An 18,774-nucleotide genomic window follows, 5' to 3' on the forward strand; every position below is an offset into this window, starting at 1 on the left:
TTTGAGAGTTATGATTTAAAAGTCACAATGTTCGTGTGGAGAAAGGTTTAGTAGAAAAATGCCAATTTCTGTTTTAGCAGAAAACCTGCGATGACTGGAGTTCAGGTCTAAGCTGGCCCACATATCCTGGATAATGTCTTCAAGATCTGATGAAGAGAAGAGAATCTCCTTACATGTCATTGGATCTCAAAGGAAGAGCAGACAACACCTTCTACGCACTTGGTTGGCCTACAAATGGAATCTATTCTTCTGCCAGTGATTAACAAAGAGAACAATGCACACAAAGTGACAGTTGGAGCAGTAAGAAATCATTAATATTGTTGAATTTAGTCCATCAAGCCCTCTAACACTAATGATTATTTAAGTAATCATGTTCCAATTGACACACTATTCAAATGATTGCCAATAACGGATAGGTCATATTACTACTACCTATTAATTAGCACTCAATTCAGGCGTTTTTGGTAGAGATGACATTTTTGTGATATTTCTGTGTGATGTGGAGTATCGTCATGTCATGCCATGGAGACTTCACTGCTTCAGAAGTGCCTCAGCCTCAAGCATAGAAAGTCACAAGGTAAGGCAAGGGCACATGGACCCCGTAATTAACAAAGGACTCAGAGGAGTTCAGTAGTGAGATATGACTTAAAGTGTATCTACACAAAACGCAGCCATAGTAAGAAGGGCTGATTCAATGTGAATTTGAGTTTAGCTCCAGTTCACCTTCCTCTTACATGCAGCATCTGAAATCTGGAGTCATGTTTGTCTCAAGGTATCTAAAAGTAGTTGGTGACAAAGCACGAAGAAGCTCAAAACGAACTCCCCTGCTTTGTTTCCACATCAGAGACACCCAGACTACAAAAATTAGAGCAATATAGGCGAAGAGGCACTTTAATTGTCTCATCAGGTGCACAATTGAGTACTCTAAGATATTAACTGACATGATCCCAAAGTACGGTAGAGCAACCGAGTCTTCTACACATAACGCAGCTATGGTGTGAAGGGCTGATTCAATGCGGATTTTTAGTGTAGCTCCAGTTTACCTTCCTCTTACATGTAATAGGAAGGTGAACTGGAGCTAAACTAAAAATTCGCATTAAAGTATATCATTATGTGGAGACAGTACACTAAACGGGGAAAATTAAGAGCGATCAGAGGTTACTTTATGAATCTTACTTGAATTTAAGACAAGTGGATTACAGATTGGATTTGGTTCCCACCCAAACAAGGGTGCCCCTCTTATGAACAGCAATGTGGATGCCTTGTTTTCGATCAGTTCAGTCAGGTTGTATGACAGAGGAAGATATTATAGAAGAAACTGTGCTGATTCCCCTTTTATAGAGGTGAAGCTGTCAATAGCTTTGGCCTGATGTGGTGACTCAAAATTTTAGTGTATGGTGTACCAGTGGAATAGACCTGCGCATTGATGCTGTTTTAGTAAAGGCAACTTCGATATTAGATGGGAAGTCGAGCCTACAATGGAGATACCAATCCTGTCCCCATACAGACCTCTTTATGTATTTGGACATGACAGACAAAATATTCGGCTCTTGTAACCAAGACTTATCAGACCAATTTTGACTAATGGTGGACTTTTCGGTGTCAATGCAGTATTTGATTGGACACATGAAATGTATTCAATAGGGCTAGATGGCTTGATATAGAGGCTGCTTTGTGTAATGGTATGAAGCATGGTGAGCATGAAATAAATATTTACATAATTCCTGCTACTCCATTATGTTTTATGAATACTTAAATAATTATGAACAACTAACCTTGAACTTTGCCAAGTCAAGCCACTTGTCGACGGCTGGCTCGAACCACTCGTAGTAACTGTGAACTGAGAGTGCCTTGTACTCAGGCAACTGTTCTCTGAAACTGCAAGTAACAGGTAAGGTGTAATAAAGACCGGATTCTGCAATCTTGCAATCCATCATACAGATTTGGTTAAACACGACTAAAGGCACAAAATAGTACATTGAATAAACTGAGTTTGAAAGCTGAATAAGTGTTTTTCATGCTTTTTTATCATAATGCGATGTTCTGTAGACATTTAAACTTTCCTTTTTCACATTAAACTTTCTTTACTTTAATGTTTCTGATGATTGTCATGTTTTTCCGTACTTAAGAATGATGACATTTCAACGCCTAAAGCCTGATTTGTTATTCAGATGGATTAATAATCTAATAGATAAAAAAGAGGTGAAGTACACTAATACAAGTAATAACAAAAAGCTATGGTAAGGCTAAAAATATAATGGCTAAAACTGCAATTAGTGAATTTGTGACAATTGATATGGGTATTTCATTATTGTTACCACCTTTAGTGCTTTAGCACCTTATTTAAGTAATTTTTATGACAATATTCAATGTATAATTCAATTCAGTTATGTAAGGATAAACTAACCTTAACTAACTGATGCTGAACACTCACCGCCACATTAGTACATCTACTCACCATGGCTACCGAGAACACATGTGTGGCAACATTTCCACTATAGGTAGAGAAGGTTTAGAAAGCATTGGTTAGGACAATAATTTTAGAAATTGGTTTTGTCTCACAACACCATTTTACATGGTGGACAGGTATATTCACATGTCAGAGCTTTAGTATTCTTTATTCACTTAATTTAGCCTTTTATTCCCTGAGAAATAGATAACAAGTCAGGTTGTACAGTAGTGCTTCTGTTTCTTTATTACATTTAATGATGGTAAAATGTTCAAAATAAATTTATGCCTATTTAAATCCTCTGTCATAGAAGACAACCTTAAAAGAAAGAGTTATTATTCTTACTCTACGTTTCATGGAAATTTTAGTATCACAGAAAATAAGGACATAAACTCAATCAATAGTGTCTGAAGTTTTCCGGGGAAAAATGGGAACTTATCTTTTCTGTGACTCTAGTATCTTCTTGATTTATTATAAGGCCAGACAGTATTGAAATATCATGATTTTTTGAGGGACAGCATCACCATTTTCATTTATTGAGGACATGATAGATTCTTCTTATCACTGTGCTCTGCCTGTCTGTCTATCTGTATGATAACTCTTGAAAGAAAGGTCCTAGATGCTTGAAACTTTGGCAAATAGATTCCTCTTCTTCCAAGGAAGAACTCTACAAATTTTGAGGTCAACAGGTTCTTGGGCAGCAACAGCAAAGTTGCCATAATCCAGAAAAAACTTACAATCGTTTCATTATGTTATACCAGGGCCTTTGGTACTCCATTATATAGTTTTCTTTTAACTGTCAAAGTATTTATTAAAGTTTGAGGCTTTTCTTGCAGATATGATGGTTAAGCCTACAAAAACTTTGTTTGATGAAGAAACCAAAAACAAAACATACTCTTAAATCAACTTACCTTTTTTAGAATAGAATTAATTAAGATCTACATTTTAAGGAAGGCAAAATATACTATAAAATTATATCAACCTGCCTCGCCAATCATAGTAATTTATCTGACCAGTTATTAAGTTAAGCAATTAAAGCGTTATTAGAGCTCAAATCTACACCATTGAAAGTGGCAATTGGACAACTAATGTATGTAATATATCATCAATAGTTCTCATTGTTTCTATCCATTCATTCAGTCAAACATATGTTCAAATGTTACATCTCTATGACTAAAAATACGTATAGTTCTGTATAAATAGTGACTAAAGGTCTTAAAAATATTTTATAGAAAGTGATCTGCCATTTAGGAAATTCTAACTGCTTTGTCTGTACAATGTTAGACTCAAGGATGTAGCCAGCGAGGGGGTCCAAGGGGATTGGAACCCCCAACTTTCAATTGTTTCAATTACTTTTTTAGCAAATGATTATTATTATTTGAATAAATCAGTATTACTGACATGTACTGCTGAAAGATCGTTCTCAACATTGAAACGGGTTAAGAACCTTTTAATGGGGAATAAGCGGTTGACTGCACTTGCCTTACTTTCTGTCCACTACGTAAAAATATCAGTCATCTTAAGCCCCCAAAATGTTTCCTGGATACGCTCTTGGTTAGACCCACAGTTTAGTTTCATGGAAGGAGAACTTCTTTGCTAGATTAGATTTGTAAGAAAATTTAGAATCGAGTAGACTGTAGACTGTTGTACTGCTCACCAGATGAACTCCTGAACCGACAAGTACAGTTCGAATATCGGAGTGCTGACCTCGGCGCCTGGGGGCAAGTTTGGAGGCTCGACCCCCAGCTCAGTCACCTTCAGCTGCTGACATAGAGTTGAGATTTCCGGTCCTAGGTCATTCACCACCTCAACAGTGAGCAGAGAATGCAATGGCAACACAAGTGTAATCAACACAACATTTAAAAATTCCAAGACCGTCAATTATGATTTATTAAATATCCCATAAACCCATATTTATTTTATTACACATGCAGTTTCTTTCTACAAAGCATTGATTTAACTGCAAATAAATGAAGGCAGGGTAATAATTGACTTACATTAAAACAAAGTTAAGAAAGCATAAAGTTGTTCTGATTTTAATTGACATAAACAAAACATACAATTTTTATCATTGAAACATGATAAACCATATTAAGACATTGGTGACGAAACAAATTTTACTATAAATCAAGTTTAATATTAGAAAACTATAATAGGTTAGCAGAAAATTCTGGCAATATTATTTTTTGTATACACTTCCATACAAATAATATTTTGTATTTATATTGGAATAACTTACAATGTGTGTGAGTAAGTGATTAAATTTTATAGGCACTAGTGAATTATTTTGATAGAATTCATTGATATCTATATATTGGAATGAATATAACCCCTATAGTGAAAAAAATGTAATCCAAAAGAAAAATGTACGTAGATTTAATAAATGTTCTATCATCTAAATCTTATAGTTTATTTGCTAACATGAACAGTCAAACTTGGATATTTCAACCAGTTTTATAATTTTAATCCTTGGATAGTTCAAACTTTTTTCTGGTTTCCCGAAATTCCTATATGATAATAATAAATAAAGTCTACATAATTTTATTCTAAATGTTGGATAGTTCAAATTTTGTATCGGTCCCTTGAGCTTTGAATTATCCATTATATTAAGTAAACACCAAGTGGTTTTATTTATACTTAGAGGTTATCACAAAGGTGACTGTAAACATGGGCTTAGTCCTGAATCTATCAGTGAACTAAACATAATTGTGATATATATTTATATTTGTGGTATATCTATTTATAACCAATATAACACAGTTTCTCACACACACAGTCAGTTTAAGATCCTTGACATTTTATACAGTTCGTGTTTCTAGAATACTCTTAAAAATAAAAGATCTTATTGATTTTATTTTAAAGTATTTAAGTTTTCAAAGGATTGTCCAGAGGTCTAACATGTGTCAGAGTTTACTTGGAGTTTTTAATATGGAAACTAGTTATGCAAGATGTTATTTAACATCACACTTTAAAGCCCACAAAAATGTTATTATGTCAAAAGGGTTGAAAAATAATATATAATTTTTATGATAAAAATATTTGATTTGTAGTTCATTGGACATAAATAGTTAAAATAATAACACACTTAGAAATAAAATTCAACTTGACACATATTTTAATTATCAAATTTATAATTGTGAAGTTAACTTGGACTTCAGCAGGGTCTCCACAAATGTAACATACTAAAATTAAATTAAAACGGATAGTCTTACATTTGTAGGCATTTCAGATAAAACAAAACTGTCATGTGTTGTAAAAATAGTAGAGAGTAAGAATATTAAAACTTATCATTTACATAAACAATGTTTTCTAATCTGTAGAGAAATAATGATAAAATTCAGTATATTAATATTTATCATATTACTGTCGCAAATCCTATCACTGGCAGTATTCAAAACTATCATTGTTTTAAATGATTTTGAAATATTGTATTTGTAATGTAACCAGACCGTAATCTGGAACTCAAAACTGTTCTGCATACATCGGAGCTATTATTGGAGACAAACAGGGAAAACTTAAGAGTAAAGGTGGTTAAAATGCGTCAATGCCACAGCGAATATACAAACTTCATAAAACACTGTATGCACACAATGAAATCACTTAGATATAAAATGTACAATGTCATAAAATTGTAATGTACAAGGACAAAACCACAAGCTACAGAACTACCAACAGGTGACTATGCTGTAACGTAACGTAACGTAACAATATATACAAACATCAAACATACTAGATGTAGTGCAGAGTGGTCTACCAACACCTCTAGGACATGTAAAGCAGCACACTCTAGTGGGGTGAAGACTTCTGCACCCCGTTCTCTATAATACACCTGTATCGACTCTTGACGCATCCGTGGCACCACATACAGATCGGACCAACGTAGAGGTCGGGTTAATGTAAAGTCTCTTGGTGAAAATATACAGGGAGACCATCAAGGTAAAATATTTCCCATCTATTTCTCCAATATTTATTTAACACTTTTAACATGCTAAACATTGTTGGTTGACCCTAGGAGAAGCCTCTTCCGTAAGTTGACCTCTGATTGTTTGTTTGTCCCTTTATGCCCTAGGAAAAGGCACTTTTGTGGGCAAAAATGTATTTGTAAAGTGAACGCAAATGCTTAAAATAAGGTTACTTGTAAAAGATGTTTTGAATATAGAATGTGTAAATAAATTACACTGTTTTTTCCTCAATTTATTAACCAATTAGTGATATATTCTGTCATTAAAAATATGAAACACACGGTTTTAGCAAAAATGTACATCAATTAATAAATAAGCAAGAGTTAATTGCTATCACATAAGTTATTAGCGACAAGTCTTAGAATGTAATAATTTCTAATTAGGATAAGATTTGTTATTATCTAGCAATATACCGTATCTTACAAATTACTACTGAAAATTCTAAAATCTGAAAGTGGGTGAAAGTTTAAATGCTAAACAAAATTTGTATTAATTTTTTTTTTAACATCTCAAAAACTGCAAAAAGAATGGCAAAAATCTCAGCAGGTATATTGACACGTACAAAAATGTGACAGTATTCTCCGTATGAATATATATATAAAATTTCAATAAACAATATATAAGTTATATATTAGTATTATATCTCGAAAGTTTCAACTTATCACTCAAACAACATAAACAATGTATACTAGTTATGTTAATAAAACAATTTAAATGACACTGCATGAGTGGACAAAGTATATTGTGAATACACGTTCTAACACAGAGTAGTGCGCTTTTTAAAAAATGTAAATTTTATACTACAATAGAACCCACCAGGAAAGGGATGCTTCATCGAAATGAATAGCAACATGATTCAGAAAGATTTTGAACGTATAAGTATAAGACTACCATGAAATGAAATGGAATTGTTAGTATTATACATCAACATTTTATTGTTAGTATTATAAAATTCATTAAATGGGGCAAGCTCCTCACAGGCTTTGAAGTTAGCATTATTTTCTGACAATAATCAAGATTTACCAGGTGCATTGCACAAAAAACATATTTTTACTTTTAATTATTATTGTTTTTAATTTTTGTAGACCAAACTTTCAAGCAAAACCAAGTTTTCAAATCAAATTCAAATAACTTTGAAAACTTTATTCTAGTAGTTCAGAAGTTACTATCAATCAGAGTGTTTACCAAAAACAGCTTTGGGATGAAAATGATTACAATTTGTACATAATTTATAATAAAAAAATTTACTAATCACAAAAAAGAGTTAAGAATACACAGATGCAGAGAACTAGAACGAGAAATTGCAAGATGCGTCAAGAGTCGAATAAGAGGAAAATGCAATGAACAACGTAAGTTAGACAATAACGGCCGAGTCTTACTAGCTAAGACACGCCAGCGCGCATCTGGAGACAAACAAAAACATGCGCAGAAGCAGGCACCACAATCTGCGCACCTCTATAAGCCAAGCGCAGAATTGCCGCAGAGCGCTATCACTCACTCCGTCTGCGTTTCTTATCATCAACTCTGTTTATTACAGCAGATTACCTGTTTATGTAATGAAAGTGCAATATGCTGTGGGAAATATGTACAAGGATAGTTGTTTTTATTTAGGTACAAGAGTGAAAAGAGTGTGAAGGAAATTTGTGAGGTGACTGTATAATGGCATGATTAGAATCATTTGTATAAAGTAAGCTGTTTATTAATATAAACTTATTTTTGACCATGCAATCATTTTACTTATGTTTGGACACATTTTCGTACACAAAAATATTGACCCATGAGGTGTTTTACTTTTCTAATATCCTTGTTAATAAAAAAAATAAAACAGTATATATTAAATGTATGAAATTATAATATAAACTTCTAGAATGTTACCTATTGTCTTATACAATATTAGTATTTCATTTCAAAATGAGGATTCAAAAATAAATTTAAAAATTAATAAATTAAATGTTTAGGAGGAAACATTAGATAAGCCTCTTGTTACTTGTTGATTGCTCTAATGTCTTCTTAACATGTTATTGCATCTTTTATTCTCCTCAGAAACATTCATTAAAGATAGTAATAATTTATGCAGTATAGTTTGAGTATTTTGTCCAATAAACACACAAACTAATCCAATATGGCTGATGTCACGCAGTGTGTAGCTGTGTTTGTAGACTTGCGTATAGTCTGGACTGCCAGTAGTCATCCAAGGTGGAATTTTCAAAAATTACTGACCTCTTCAAAAATGCCAACCCAATTTGAAGGAACCTACCACAAATTCTAGCTGACTTTTCTCACTTTGTTCTGGTGTCAGTAACCAAAAACAATTTGTTATAGAAATTGAATTTTAAATATCCAGAATCGTATACAGATTTTAAAAAAAATTCATCAGATATCATATTGCTCAGTTATTTGAAAAGCGGAAATATCAAGCAAGATACAATACCGTACGCTTTTAATGTTTGTCTAGCGAAGACATTGAGATTTTATTGACTTTGAACCACCCCAGAGAACAAATGATTGCACGGTATAATACATCAGACTTTGGAATTGAGGTTCAAATCCTGTCTGTGACTATAGCACTTCATATCAGTAATTTTTAGTAGATCTTGAATTGTATTGACTCTCTTCCTTATTCTGTTTGATAGGATCCTCGCATAGGCCAGTGGTCCATGAGAACGGGCAGAATTAGGCTAAAAAGGGCATTGGTCTCTCCTAAAAAAATAAATTAACAACACCTACTCAGTTAAATAAAGAATTATTTCAACGTAAACAGGTAAATTCATTGATCGCGACTGTTTTTATCACACCATGATTGTTCTAACCTCAACGCATCAGAAATTTTCTGGTTTGGTTTCCACAACAAATGTTTAGACTCGGAATCTTCATTGATCTTGACCTTCATATATTAAAGTTTTCTGTCAATGAATGACCTTTGATAAATCGAACCTCGTTAGATTTAATTTTATTTACTGTTACCACCAGGTTAAATATATTAAGAGTAACTGTGGAATCATTCCAGATATGAGCATAAACTATCTGATTACTTGAGAGTTGTTCATCATTGAGGATGGGTCACTAACACTTCTGGTTCTGATCCTGCTTCTTTCTGTTTACAGGGATTCTTGCGGTGAGATAGCTACTTATTCTGTGTATTAAGGACGTCAAAAAAATATCACACCTAATTTCAGGGTGCCTGAACTGGCCCACCAAACAGTTGTGTTAGGATGACTTAGGGATGTATCCTCTAGAGTTACATGTAGAACTGAATTGCAGTCCTTCATCATGTATGTAAGGGGTTTTGATATTGCCTTCTGGTTCCACCCCAGAGATGATGAAAGGTATGAAACAGGTTAACTCTAATTGAGTGCTTGTAGGTGGGAACAAGCTCTTCACATGACTGTTATCGGGTGTTTCCTGATCCCTAGACCACTGAAACTACGGTCTCTACAGTGAACAACACCAATGGCTTAGTGAGGCGGGTACACGAGATAACCCAATCAAGCAACGTCGAGTGTGGCTGCTGCTTGGATGAGTGATCACTGAGCGATCCTGTCCTTGCAAGCAGCCCTCCTGCCCGGCCATTTGTGGTGGTTCGGAAGTCACCTTTAAGCCATTGGTCTCCAGATTAAGTGTTAGAGAGTGCTTATTAGCCCTAACTTCACCTGGTAAAATTCATTAATCTTTTTTAGTAACAGATGAATGTAGAGTTGGTAATGGCACGGTTTATCCACTACGATGAATGCCACACCTCAAAACTTTATGAGTGACCCTCAATGCTAACAATTGAATGTTCTATGTTCTTAATCATAACAAAGTGTAATAATTAAAACTTCGTTTGTGCAGAGAATAATATGTGAAAAAGTGAAATGTTATTCTTTCAAGAGTATAATATGTGTATCTAACTGAGTGATAAGAATAAGGATTAATTCACATCAACTCGCAAATGGTAAGTGATAGCCTTCTCAATCCTATTCAGATACCTTAGAGCTATTTTATAATGCAATATTTGCAAAAATAACGGCAATTTATGTAAAATGGTAATTCCTTTTCAATTAAAAACTTTTATTTTGCAATGTGTTTATTTTTAGATTATTTATCAATCCATATAGTAATATAATAGAAATATTCTTGAAGGAATAAAACAGAAAATTTATCAACATTTACAGAATTACTTAATATTTTCTGGTAAGAAGGATTCTAATTCCTAAATCTTTCCATAAAATGAAATTGGTCTTAATACAAATTTTTAAAAGTTTATACATAACCTAATCAAATAAATACTAATAATTCATTCTGAAAGTAAAAGTTGAATAAATAATTCCCTCCGATTATAAATAATTAGCATAAAGACTTTCATATTGCATTAAAATAGCCAAGTGCAAGACATTTTAGGAATCTACCCGAAGCGTAAAGCAGCAAAGTGTTAGTAAAGCCAGTGATGCATCACAGAGGGAGGCATCGGAATCGTAGTACCTCGATCACATCCACCACCCTCGAGAATTCCTTGGCCATCTAAAGAAGAACACAATCAGAAAGCTATAGCCACCCAGAAGTCACAAGGGCCAGAGCTCTGATTTAAGGCAATAGTAGCTACATACAAAAATAAGTAAGGAACAATAAATACTGTAGTTTAATAAGCAATGATGACTACACAGGCAATTGTCATAAACAGAGAGAAGTTAAAAAGTCAAAGCTGTGGTTTCAAGGACTATTAGACTAAAAGATTATTACTAGTAAAAGAAGGCAATGGCAGCAATAAGCATTATACAACTAAAAAATAACTCTATATTTATATATGTCACTAAAAATTACCATTTTACTAATGTTAGCCATAAAATATTTGTCATTTCATCACAAATTTGAATAATTTAGGAGCTGACACATTCTGTAGTTTACGAAGTACAACTTAACCTCCTAAAATAAGGGCTCAAGAATCTTACTCTAGGAAATTATTGAGCTTTATAATGTCATAAATGTGTTCTACCTTAAAAACAAATTACAGAGTGAAATTTTAATGTTTGGCTTTGAAAATTTTGAGGGAGGATTCAAGCCTCCCAAACTCTCATCTAATGTACACCCTGGTTGATACTAGGGAAAGATAGTTTTTCTTTCAGTTTACTTATTCCGTTGGGTTTACTATTTGTAGTACCAGAAACTGCAATGACAATGAACCAAGAAACTTAAATACCAAGATTACTTTTTCTTTGTGCTTTGTGGGTTTAACAGTAAGAAGTTAATTTACATACAGTACTATTGTGGGCGGCATAATTTTAGTTACAATTAAAAATATATTTGAACACCAGAATTTGAGGGAATCACTTAAAAATTATCGGAAGGTACACAGGGGGTTGGCAGCAAGCAAGAAAAATAAAATATTAGATTACTGTCTCCCGTCCTAGAAGGGTAAGAGTAGTAACTGAGTCTGGCTGGCTCTCTAACTAAAAGTGAGCAAGATAGCAAATAGGAGGAAGAAATATTAGATTACTCTCTCCCGACATAGCAGGGTCAGAGTGGTAACTGAGTCTGGCTGGCTCTCTTACTGAAAGTGAGCAAGATCACAAATAGGAGGAAGAAATATTAGATTACTCTCTCCCGACATAGCAGGGTCAGAGTGGTAACTGAGTCTGGCTGGCTCTCTTACTGAAAGTGAGCAAGATAGCAAATAGGAGGAAGAAATATTAGATTACTCTCTCCCGACATAGCAGGGTCAGAGTGGTAACTGAGTCTGGCTGGCTCTCTTACTGAAAGTGAGCAAGATCACAAATAGGAGGAAGAAATATTAGATTACTCTCTCCCGACATAGCAGGGTCAGAGTGGTAACTGAGTCTGGCTGGCTCTCTTACTGAAAGTGAGCAAGATAGCAAATAGGAGGAAGAAATATTAGATTACTCTCTCCCGACATAGCAGGGTCAGAGTGGTAACTGAGTCTGGCTGGCTCTCTTACTGAAAGTGAGGTTTTTAAACACTCTTGTTTAATTAAAAAAAAAAAAATTCTTTGTGAAAACTAAATGAGAAAGAAATTCAAATTTTCCTTCTCCTGGTTTCTTTTAAATATTAAAAGGACAGTAAAACAGTGCATAATGTATCACTAAAACCCATCATAAACACTGAAAACATACTATTCAGACAATATACTATAAGAGTTAGGAAATTTAATCCAATGATATTCTCATTAATTAAATTACGTTATACTGACTATTTACTATAAATATTTCTCTGTTGATATTAAACAATTTTTAAATATAGCAGCTAACTAACGTTTCGACAGATTTTGTGTTTCTACAAATCAAAATACATGAAACATAGTATTTTGGAAATCTTACCAATCTCTCCAGCTGTTTGTACGTGGTGTTGAAGTATGGGACTCCATTTGTGCTGGGGAAAGAAAGACAAAGTAATGTACACTTAGTTTCAAACAATCCATACCGAGGTATAACGAAAATCTAAAATAGGAGCTTACGTTTAAAACTACAAAAACTCCATTGCGATAATCCTAAACATAAAAATACATACAAGTAAGTGTAAGTTCAAATTACCCCAAAATAAAATGAAATTGAAGTTCAGACACTCAACTTATTAAAAGACGAAAAATTTGTAATTATATTAGTTTGAATGGGAAATTCAACTATGCGTGCAAATTAAAAGAACAATCTTAAATGAAATGAAATGTAAAAATATTAGAAAATGTTGAAATACCGAAAAGAAAAGGATGACATAATATTATTCTTTAGCAATAGCACAAAATTATTAAGATGATAATTTAATTAAATTATTCAAGTTTATCGGTAAATTATACCTGTATTCATTAATTTCCTATTAGTTAAGCAGAGCATCAAAATCGTTTTAAAAGCCATAAGGAGTGAAATGATATTGAATTTTGTAATTTTTGTATAATGATTCTATATTTATTGCTTGATAACGCATAGTTTGATTTTATCGATGCATTTATTATACTATTATATTTGTTGACCCTACTCAATGTAGAGTTTTTGTATTTTTTTGAAAATAAAGAACATCTAAATCTAAATCTGTCTGATAAAAATTTATCAGATACGTTTAACAGTATGGTGGTACCTACGTCTCAAAAAACCCCAGATTCAGTGAAATCTTCACAACAGCGTCGTATCTAGTTTAATTACACTGGGACCGGACATAAGTGGTTTTCTAAACATGAGCATGTCCGGGAGGGTTCACTTCCGGCTACTGGGTACAACAAAAACAGACGTGTCACTAAAATCTGGGCAACCTTATGGATGTCCACGAGAGGCACATCACTAACTGCAACGTTAGGATATTGGGATGCATGGGTAGATTGATAGGTCGAGGCCTAGAGGATGACTGTTGGAGTTGATGGGGTTCCCTAGGTGTTAAGGGCTGTTGTTAGCCACCCACTGCCTGCTTTGACTTGGAGAGGCTGGTACAGAGCTGCTCCCCTTTCTTTCTAGAAGATATGACATTAATGGGCAAAATCCTTCCACAAGTATCTCCACAGAAAGCGGCCCCTACCCCAACCGTACCCATCCAGAATATCTTGTCACTCCGAAAGCAGTGCAATGTTTTACTGGGACTAAATGCAATTTCTCAACTCTTTGTCCTAAGAGAAAAACAGATATAAGCAGTGCCGCATTTCCCTATAGGCCCACTAGGCCCAGGCCTAGGGCGCAAAATTTTAGGGGGCGTATAAATTTTAAAGTGCACAAAAGAAAAAAGTTGCGGCGGCGGGTGGTGTTGGCGCTCGGCAATTGGATATTTGCCCAAAACACCAAACTTTTCTTCTCTTGTACAAAGTATTTATATCGAAGCTGCAAAATTAATTTTTTCATCAAATTTAATACAATATGTTTCAAATTAACTTATGTGTACTTATGTTATTATTTCTAGCTGTATTTTACGTTTTTTTCATTTTTTGATTGAAATCAAATAAAAGACTTTAAAAACTCATATGTTTTAACTTATTTTTACACCATACAAATGACCACTGTTATTATAACAATAGCTAGAATATTATGTTGTAACTGATTCATTGCTTTTATTTATTAAAAACACTCCTAGATATATATATATATATATATTTATTTATTTATACTATTGTAATTATGTATCTTTCATCAAAATTACGTAATTAAGAAAGTTACTGGATTTCTATGTAGGTGTAATCAGAGTCCTCTGGGGGGGGGGGGGCGCTCTTTGGTCTGTAGGCCTAGGGGCGCCGAATTTGTAAATGCGGCCCTGGATATAAGCATATTTGGGCACTGGTCTTGGATATTGAGATATTTCTGATGTTTTCTGAGGCAAGTGTTTAGCGTATACAGCAGCTTCCCTCCTAACTAACCAGGATAGGAAAGAGATAGGTCACATATCCTAAAATAGGTTGGACTGAAAATCGTAAAAACAACCTCAGAAAACCATTGCAGTAGTATAATTAGTAATATAAAAATACAATGTCGGTAACCATATCTATATTTATTAACAAATGTAGTATAATAATAATTATTTACTCACCCACATTAGACGTCATTCACTGTTCCTAGTACTGCGAGTAATAAAAGGCAATAAAAAAGCACTAACAAGTTAAAAAAGAGAGAGATGTGTTGTGACATCTTTTTTTTACTTTCTGTTATTACCATCGCGGAAGTCAAGCCAGTTTATGTCTTCCTGGGAAGGGTTTGTTAATTCGACAGGTGGTTGTTCGATTGTGGTTAAGAGAGAGCCTAGTGTATATCAGGATAAATCTGGTACCTTTTGTGTATAATTATATTAAATACATTTTTTATAAATATTTAGAAAATATTACTTTAAAATATGCATATGTGGTATGGATTATTATTTAAAAAAATATATACAGTATATATAATTTCGGTTAGAAATATGCCCCTAAACTTAACTTTTTCTAGAAGATTGTGGCTAAGGAAATTTATATTTGTTACCTCTCTCAAGCATTCTTGATCAGACCCTTTAGAATTTTGATCTATTATGTGACAGGTATTTTCTTGAGGGATGTTTTATATTCGTGGCAACTGTTGGACACTTTAATACTTTCTAATCTTGTTCAAACAACCATAAAGACTGTTTTTATTAGTTTCTATTTCTATTCCAGTAGTTAAAGTAACATTAAAAAAGTGTTAGCTCTGTTATTTGTTACCGGTTAAAAAGTGTTTAACCATACTTTTTACACATGAAAATTATATACTCTTCAGTATTTTCAACAATTACTGGAATGCGTGCTAAAATTATAATAAACATATTCCTATGATAAGAGAGATAGTATACGTATGCTAAGATTTATAAATGTTGTTAATTTTACTAAAAGAAACCAAAATGAAAACTCTTGCACAAGTTCAAAACTGCATGTAAGCAGATTTAATGTTGTGACAAAAACTGGGTACGTATTACGTTGCGAAGTTGTTTGATCAAACATTATTTATATTTTATATAATACTGTAAATTTTACACAATTTTCTTCTAAATTCTTTATGTAGCAGAGCTGTGTAAAATATACCATTCTAAAGACACAACTTAGGTGTATACAAAACTTTTTAGAAATTATGTAAAACGTGCAAGATTTTTCACAACTGAAAAAATACACAACTATTTGTGCATGATATTTAGAATAACTAAAAAGAAGTTTTATGCATGCTTGTATTACTCATTCCTTTAAAATGGTACATCTGACGAAATCACATTTATAAAAAAACGCATGTAAAAGGTGAAAGATTATTTTTATGGGACAGAAATTGAAAGGATTATCCATACACCTGGCTCTAAAGTAGACAAATAACAATTTCTGGCTCCATAGTACCGGATTTGAGACGGATGAAAATGAACCAGAATTGCTCAAGAGATTATTTGGCATAAGCTAACAATTCACCTCTCGAATAGTCCATTGTAGTAGTCGATGCCTTGTTGCAGATCCACGATGAAAGCTGTTATCAGTTTGACCAGAGCTAGAATACGAGTATCCGGATCTGCCCGTATCCCTGCCATACCTTTATGCTGGTCTTCGTACCTGTGAATTATCAGTTTTTTTATACTTTTATAGCAGTAATATTACCATAACTAACGGAAATGCACAACTTAACTTCTGTGGTTCAACCAGTAATTCCCTAACCTAAAATATAAGGACATAAATAAATAATTCTTCTTGTAAAACAAATAATTTATTGCCTAATAAAATACCTGTTAAAATGTTTGAAACGTTATTAAATATATCAATTACCATTCTTGGGTCCCTTTTTTCACCGACTGAATGATTTCTCCTCTAACTTCTTTATTGAACGGACAGACCTTCCAATAAGCCTTCATCGAAGACAGCAGACCGAGGCACCTGTAAACATTGATGAAAACAATATTTTAGGAAGCTGTTGAAACTGCGTTAACAACAAACAAACAGCCTTAATAACTAACTACATAAGTTCAGTTCAAAAATTGGTATAGCTTTGAAGAGAATATCAATGTGCCTATTGGAAAAGTAACAACTATATTAGGGATGATAAAAATGAACTATGGCGACACATTTATTGAAAAATAAATACAAAATTATCTGAGAGAACAACCTTGGGTAAGTTGGCTCCCTGAAGTTAACATAATACCAAAAAGTATTTCAGAAGATTTCGTAGTAAAGAAAGCATTTTTTTGTTACTACATTGGAATCTTTGGTTTAGGTTTTCTTAAATGGATTACAATGGAATTACAACTGGTATTTACATGTTACGCCTAAAACCATGTGTACAACTACTACTACACCATTTTCTTCTAAATTCTTTATTTAGCAGAGCTGTGTAAAATATATCATTCTAAAGATAAAACTTCAGTGTATAACAAATGTTTTAGATGTTATGTAAAAACTGTAAGATTTTACACAACCGAAAAAATACAGAATTATTTGTGCAAAGTATTTAGAATAACTAAACAAAAGTTTAATACATACTTGTTTAAGTAATTCCTTTAAAATGGTTATGAAATATTAGGAAAGACCACCAGATTTTCGTTAGTTATTGGTCGTCAAAGGGGCAACGACATGCATGTGTAACAGAGATTTTATCTTGATTAAAGGATCCTTTATCTTTATTGAATCATTATTCCAGTACTATGATTAACCAATAAAAGTGTAGTAGCCACTATATCACAAAGGGTAAGATGGTGTAGTCATTGACATAAGGCAACAGATTCGAAACTTAACATAATTTTACTCAGACTGGTGTATCCCTGTTGTGAGGTAACAGATTTGTGCTTAATTAAATCAAGTTTAATCCCTACTCAGAGCTTAAAAGGACACAAATTCTAATTTAACTGGTAAGGCTCTCTGTTTGCATGAGAATTAGATCAGATGAAGGTTTCAAATCTAGTATATCTTCAACATTTCCACAATGGCTTGTGTATGGAACATGGTGGAATTTCCACAAAATATGTAGATATAAGGCAGCTATGGTGGGTAGGGTTGATTCAATGTTAATGTTGAGTTTAGCTCCAGTTCACCTTCCTATAAGTGCAACATCTGGAATCTGACGCTGTCACAGACTCAACTCCCAGAATCTGGAGTCATGTTCATCTGAAGGAATCCAAAACATGTTCATAACAAAGAAGCTCAAATTGAACCCTTTACATCGTTTCGACATCAAAACACGTAGACTACAAATGCAATCTATGTGAAAAATGCAGCTGTACATCTGATGAGACACATTTTGCATCAGATTCAGAGAGTCAAGCCTGTGACAGCTTCAGATTCCAGACGCTGCATTAAGAGGAAGATGAACTGGAGCTTATCCCAAATTCGCACATGTAGATAGTTACACAAACTACAGTGATATTAACCTGAGAAGGTGCTCCAGCCGAGACATAGAAGGTCGATGGTGTGGTGGGAACAGAATTCGGTGTTTCTTGATCAGTTGCAGAGAATAGTCAAGGAATATGTTGAACGAGTTTGCCAACCATTCTTCCTAGAACAAAATAAATTTTAAAGTAGCCTGGGACTGGTAGAGAGGGTGGGCGTGTTGGCACTGACCCCCCTATATCTCCGAACTAACACCTATGTCTAGGATTCTTTTGTAGGTTACAATATGTAATTTAACACTGGAAAATGGATTTCAAATTCCAATAGTTCAGATAGTATTACATAAACACAAACATAACATAAAATAAATCAAATACACAGATAATATAGATAAACGTATTGAAACTTGTTCTTGAAAATGGAGCTTGTATTGGCTACTTGTTTACTTATTTACATCCAAAACACATAAACCAATATTTAAGACTTTTATTTTTGAGTAATGTGTCTGACGAAGATAGCCTTGCTATCGAAAGCACTCACAAAAATAAAAGTCTTAAATATTGGTTTATGTGTTTGAATTTAAATAAGTATTTAAACTTGTTTGT

General features: G+C 33.5%; 1 protein-coding gene across 1 annotated transcript in view; it reads right to left on the reverse strand.

Moving 5' to 3' along the window:
* The window catches only part of LOC124353595 (BAI1-associated protein 3), a 70,949-nt gene that overhangs the window by 19,003 nt on the left and 33,172 nt on the right, over window positions 1-18,774 (reverse strand). Inside the window, exons 7-12 of the mRNA XM_046803508.1 lie at window positions 18,211-18,335; window positions 16,616-16,723; window positions 16,268-16,405; window positions 12,723-12,774; window positions 4,107-4,255; window positions 1,776-1,878 (exon numbers count right to left, since the gene is read on the reverse strand). Of these exons, the coding sequence (XP_046659464.1) occupies window positions 1,776-1,878; window positions 4,107-4,255; window positions 12,723-12,774; window positions 16,268-16,405; window positions 16,616-16,723; window positions 18,211-18,335 (675 nt within the window). The remainder of the gene's footprint in view (window positions 1-1,775; window positions 1,879-4,106; window positions 4,256-12,722; window positions 12,775-16,267; window positions 16,406-16,615; window positions 16,724-18,210; window positions 18,336-18,774) is intronic.

This window comes from Homalodisca vitripennis, chromosome 2 (genome assembly GCF_021130785.1).
Source record: "Homalodisca vitripennis isolate AUS2020 chromosome 2, UT_GWSS_2.1, whole genome shotgun sequence".
NCBI lineage: Eukaryota > Metazoa > Arthropoda > Insecta > Hemiptera > Cicadellidae > Homalodisca > Homalodisca vitripennis.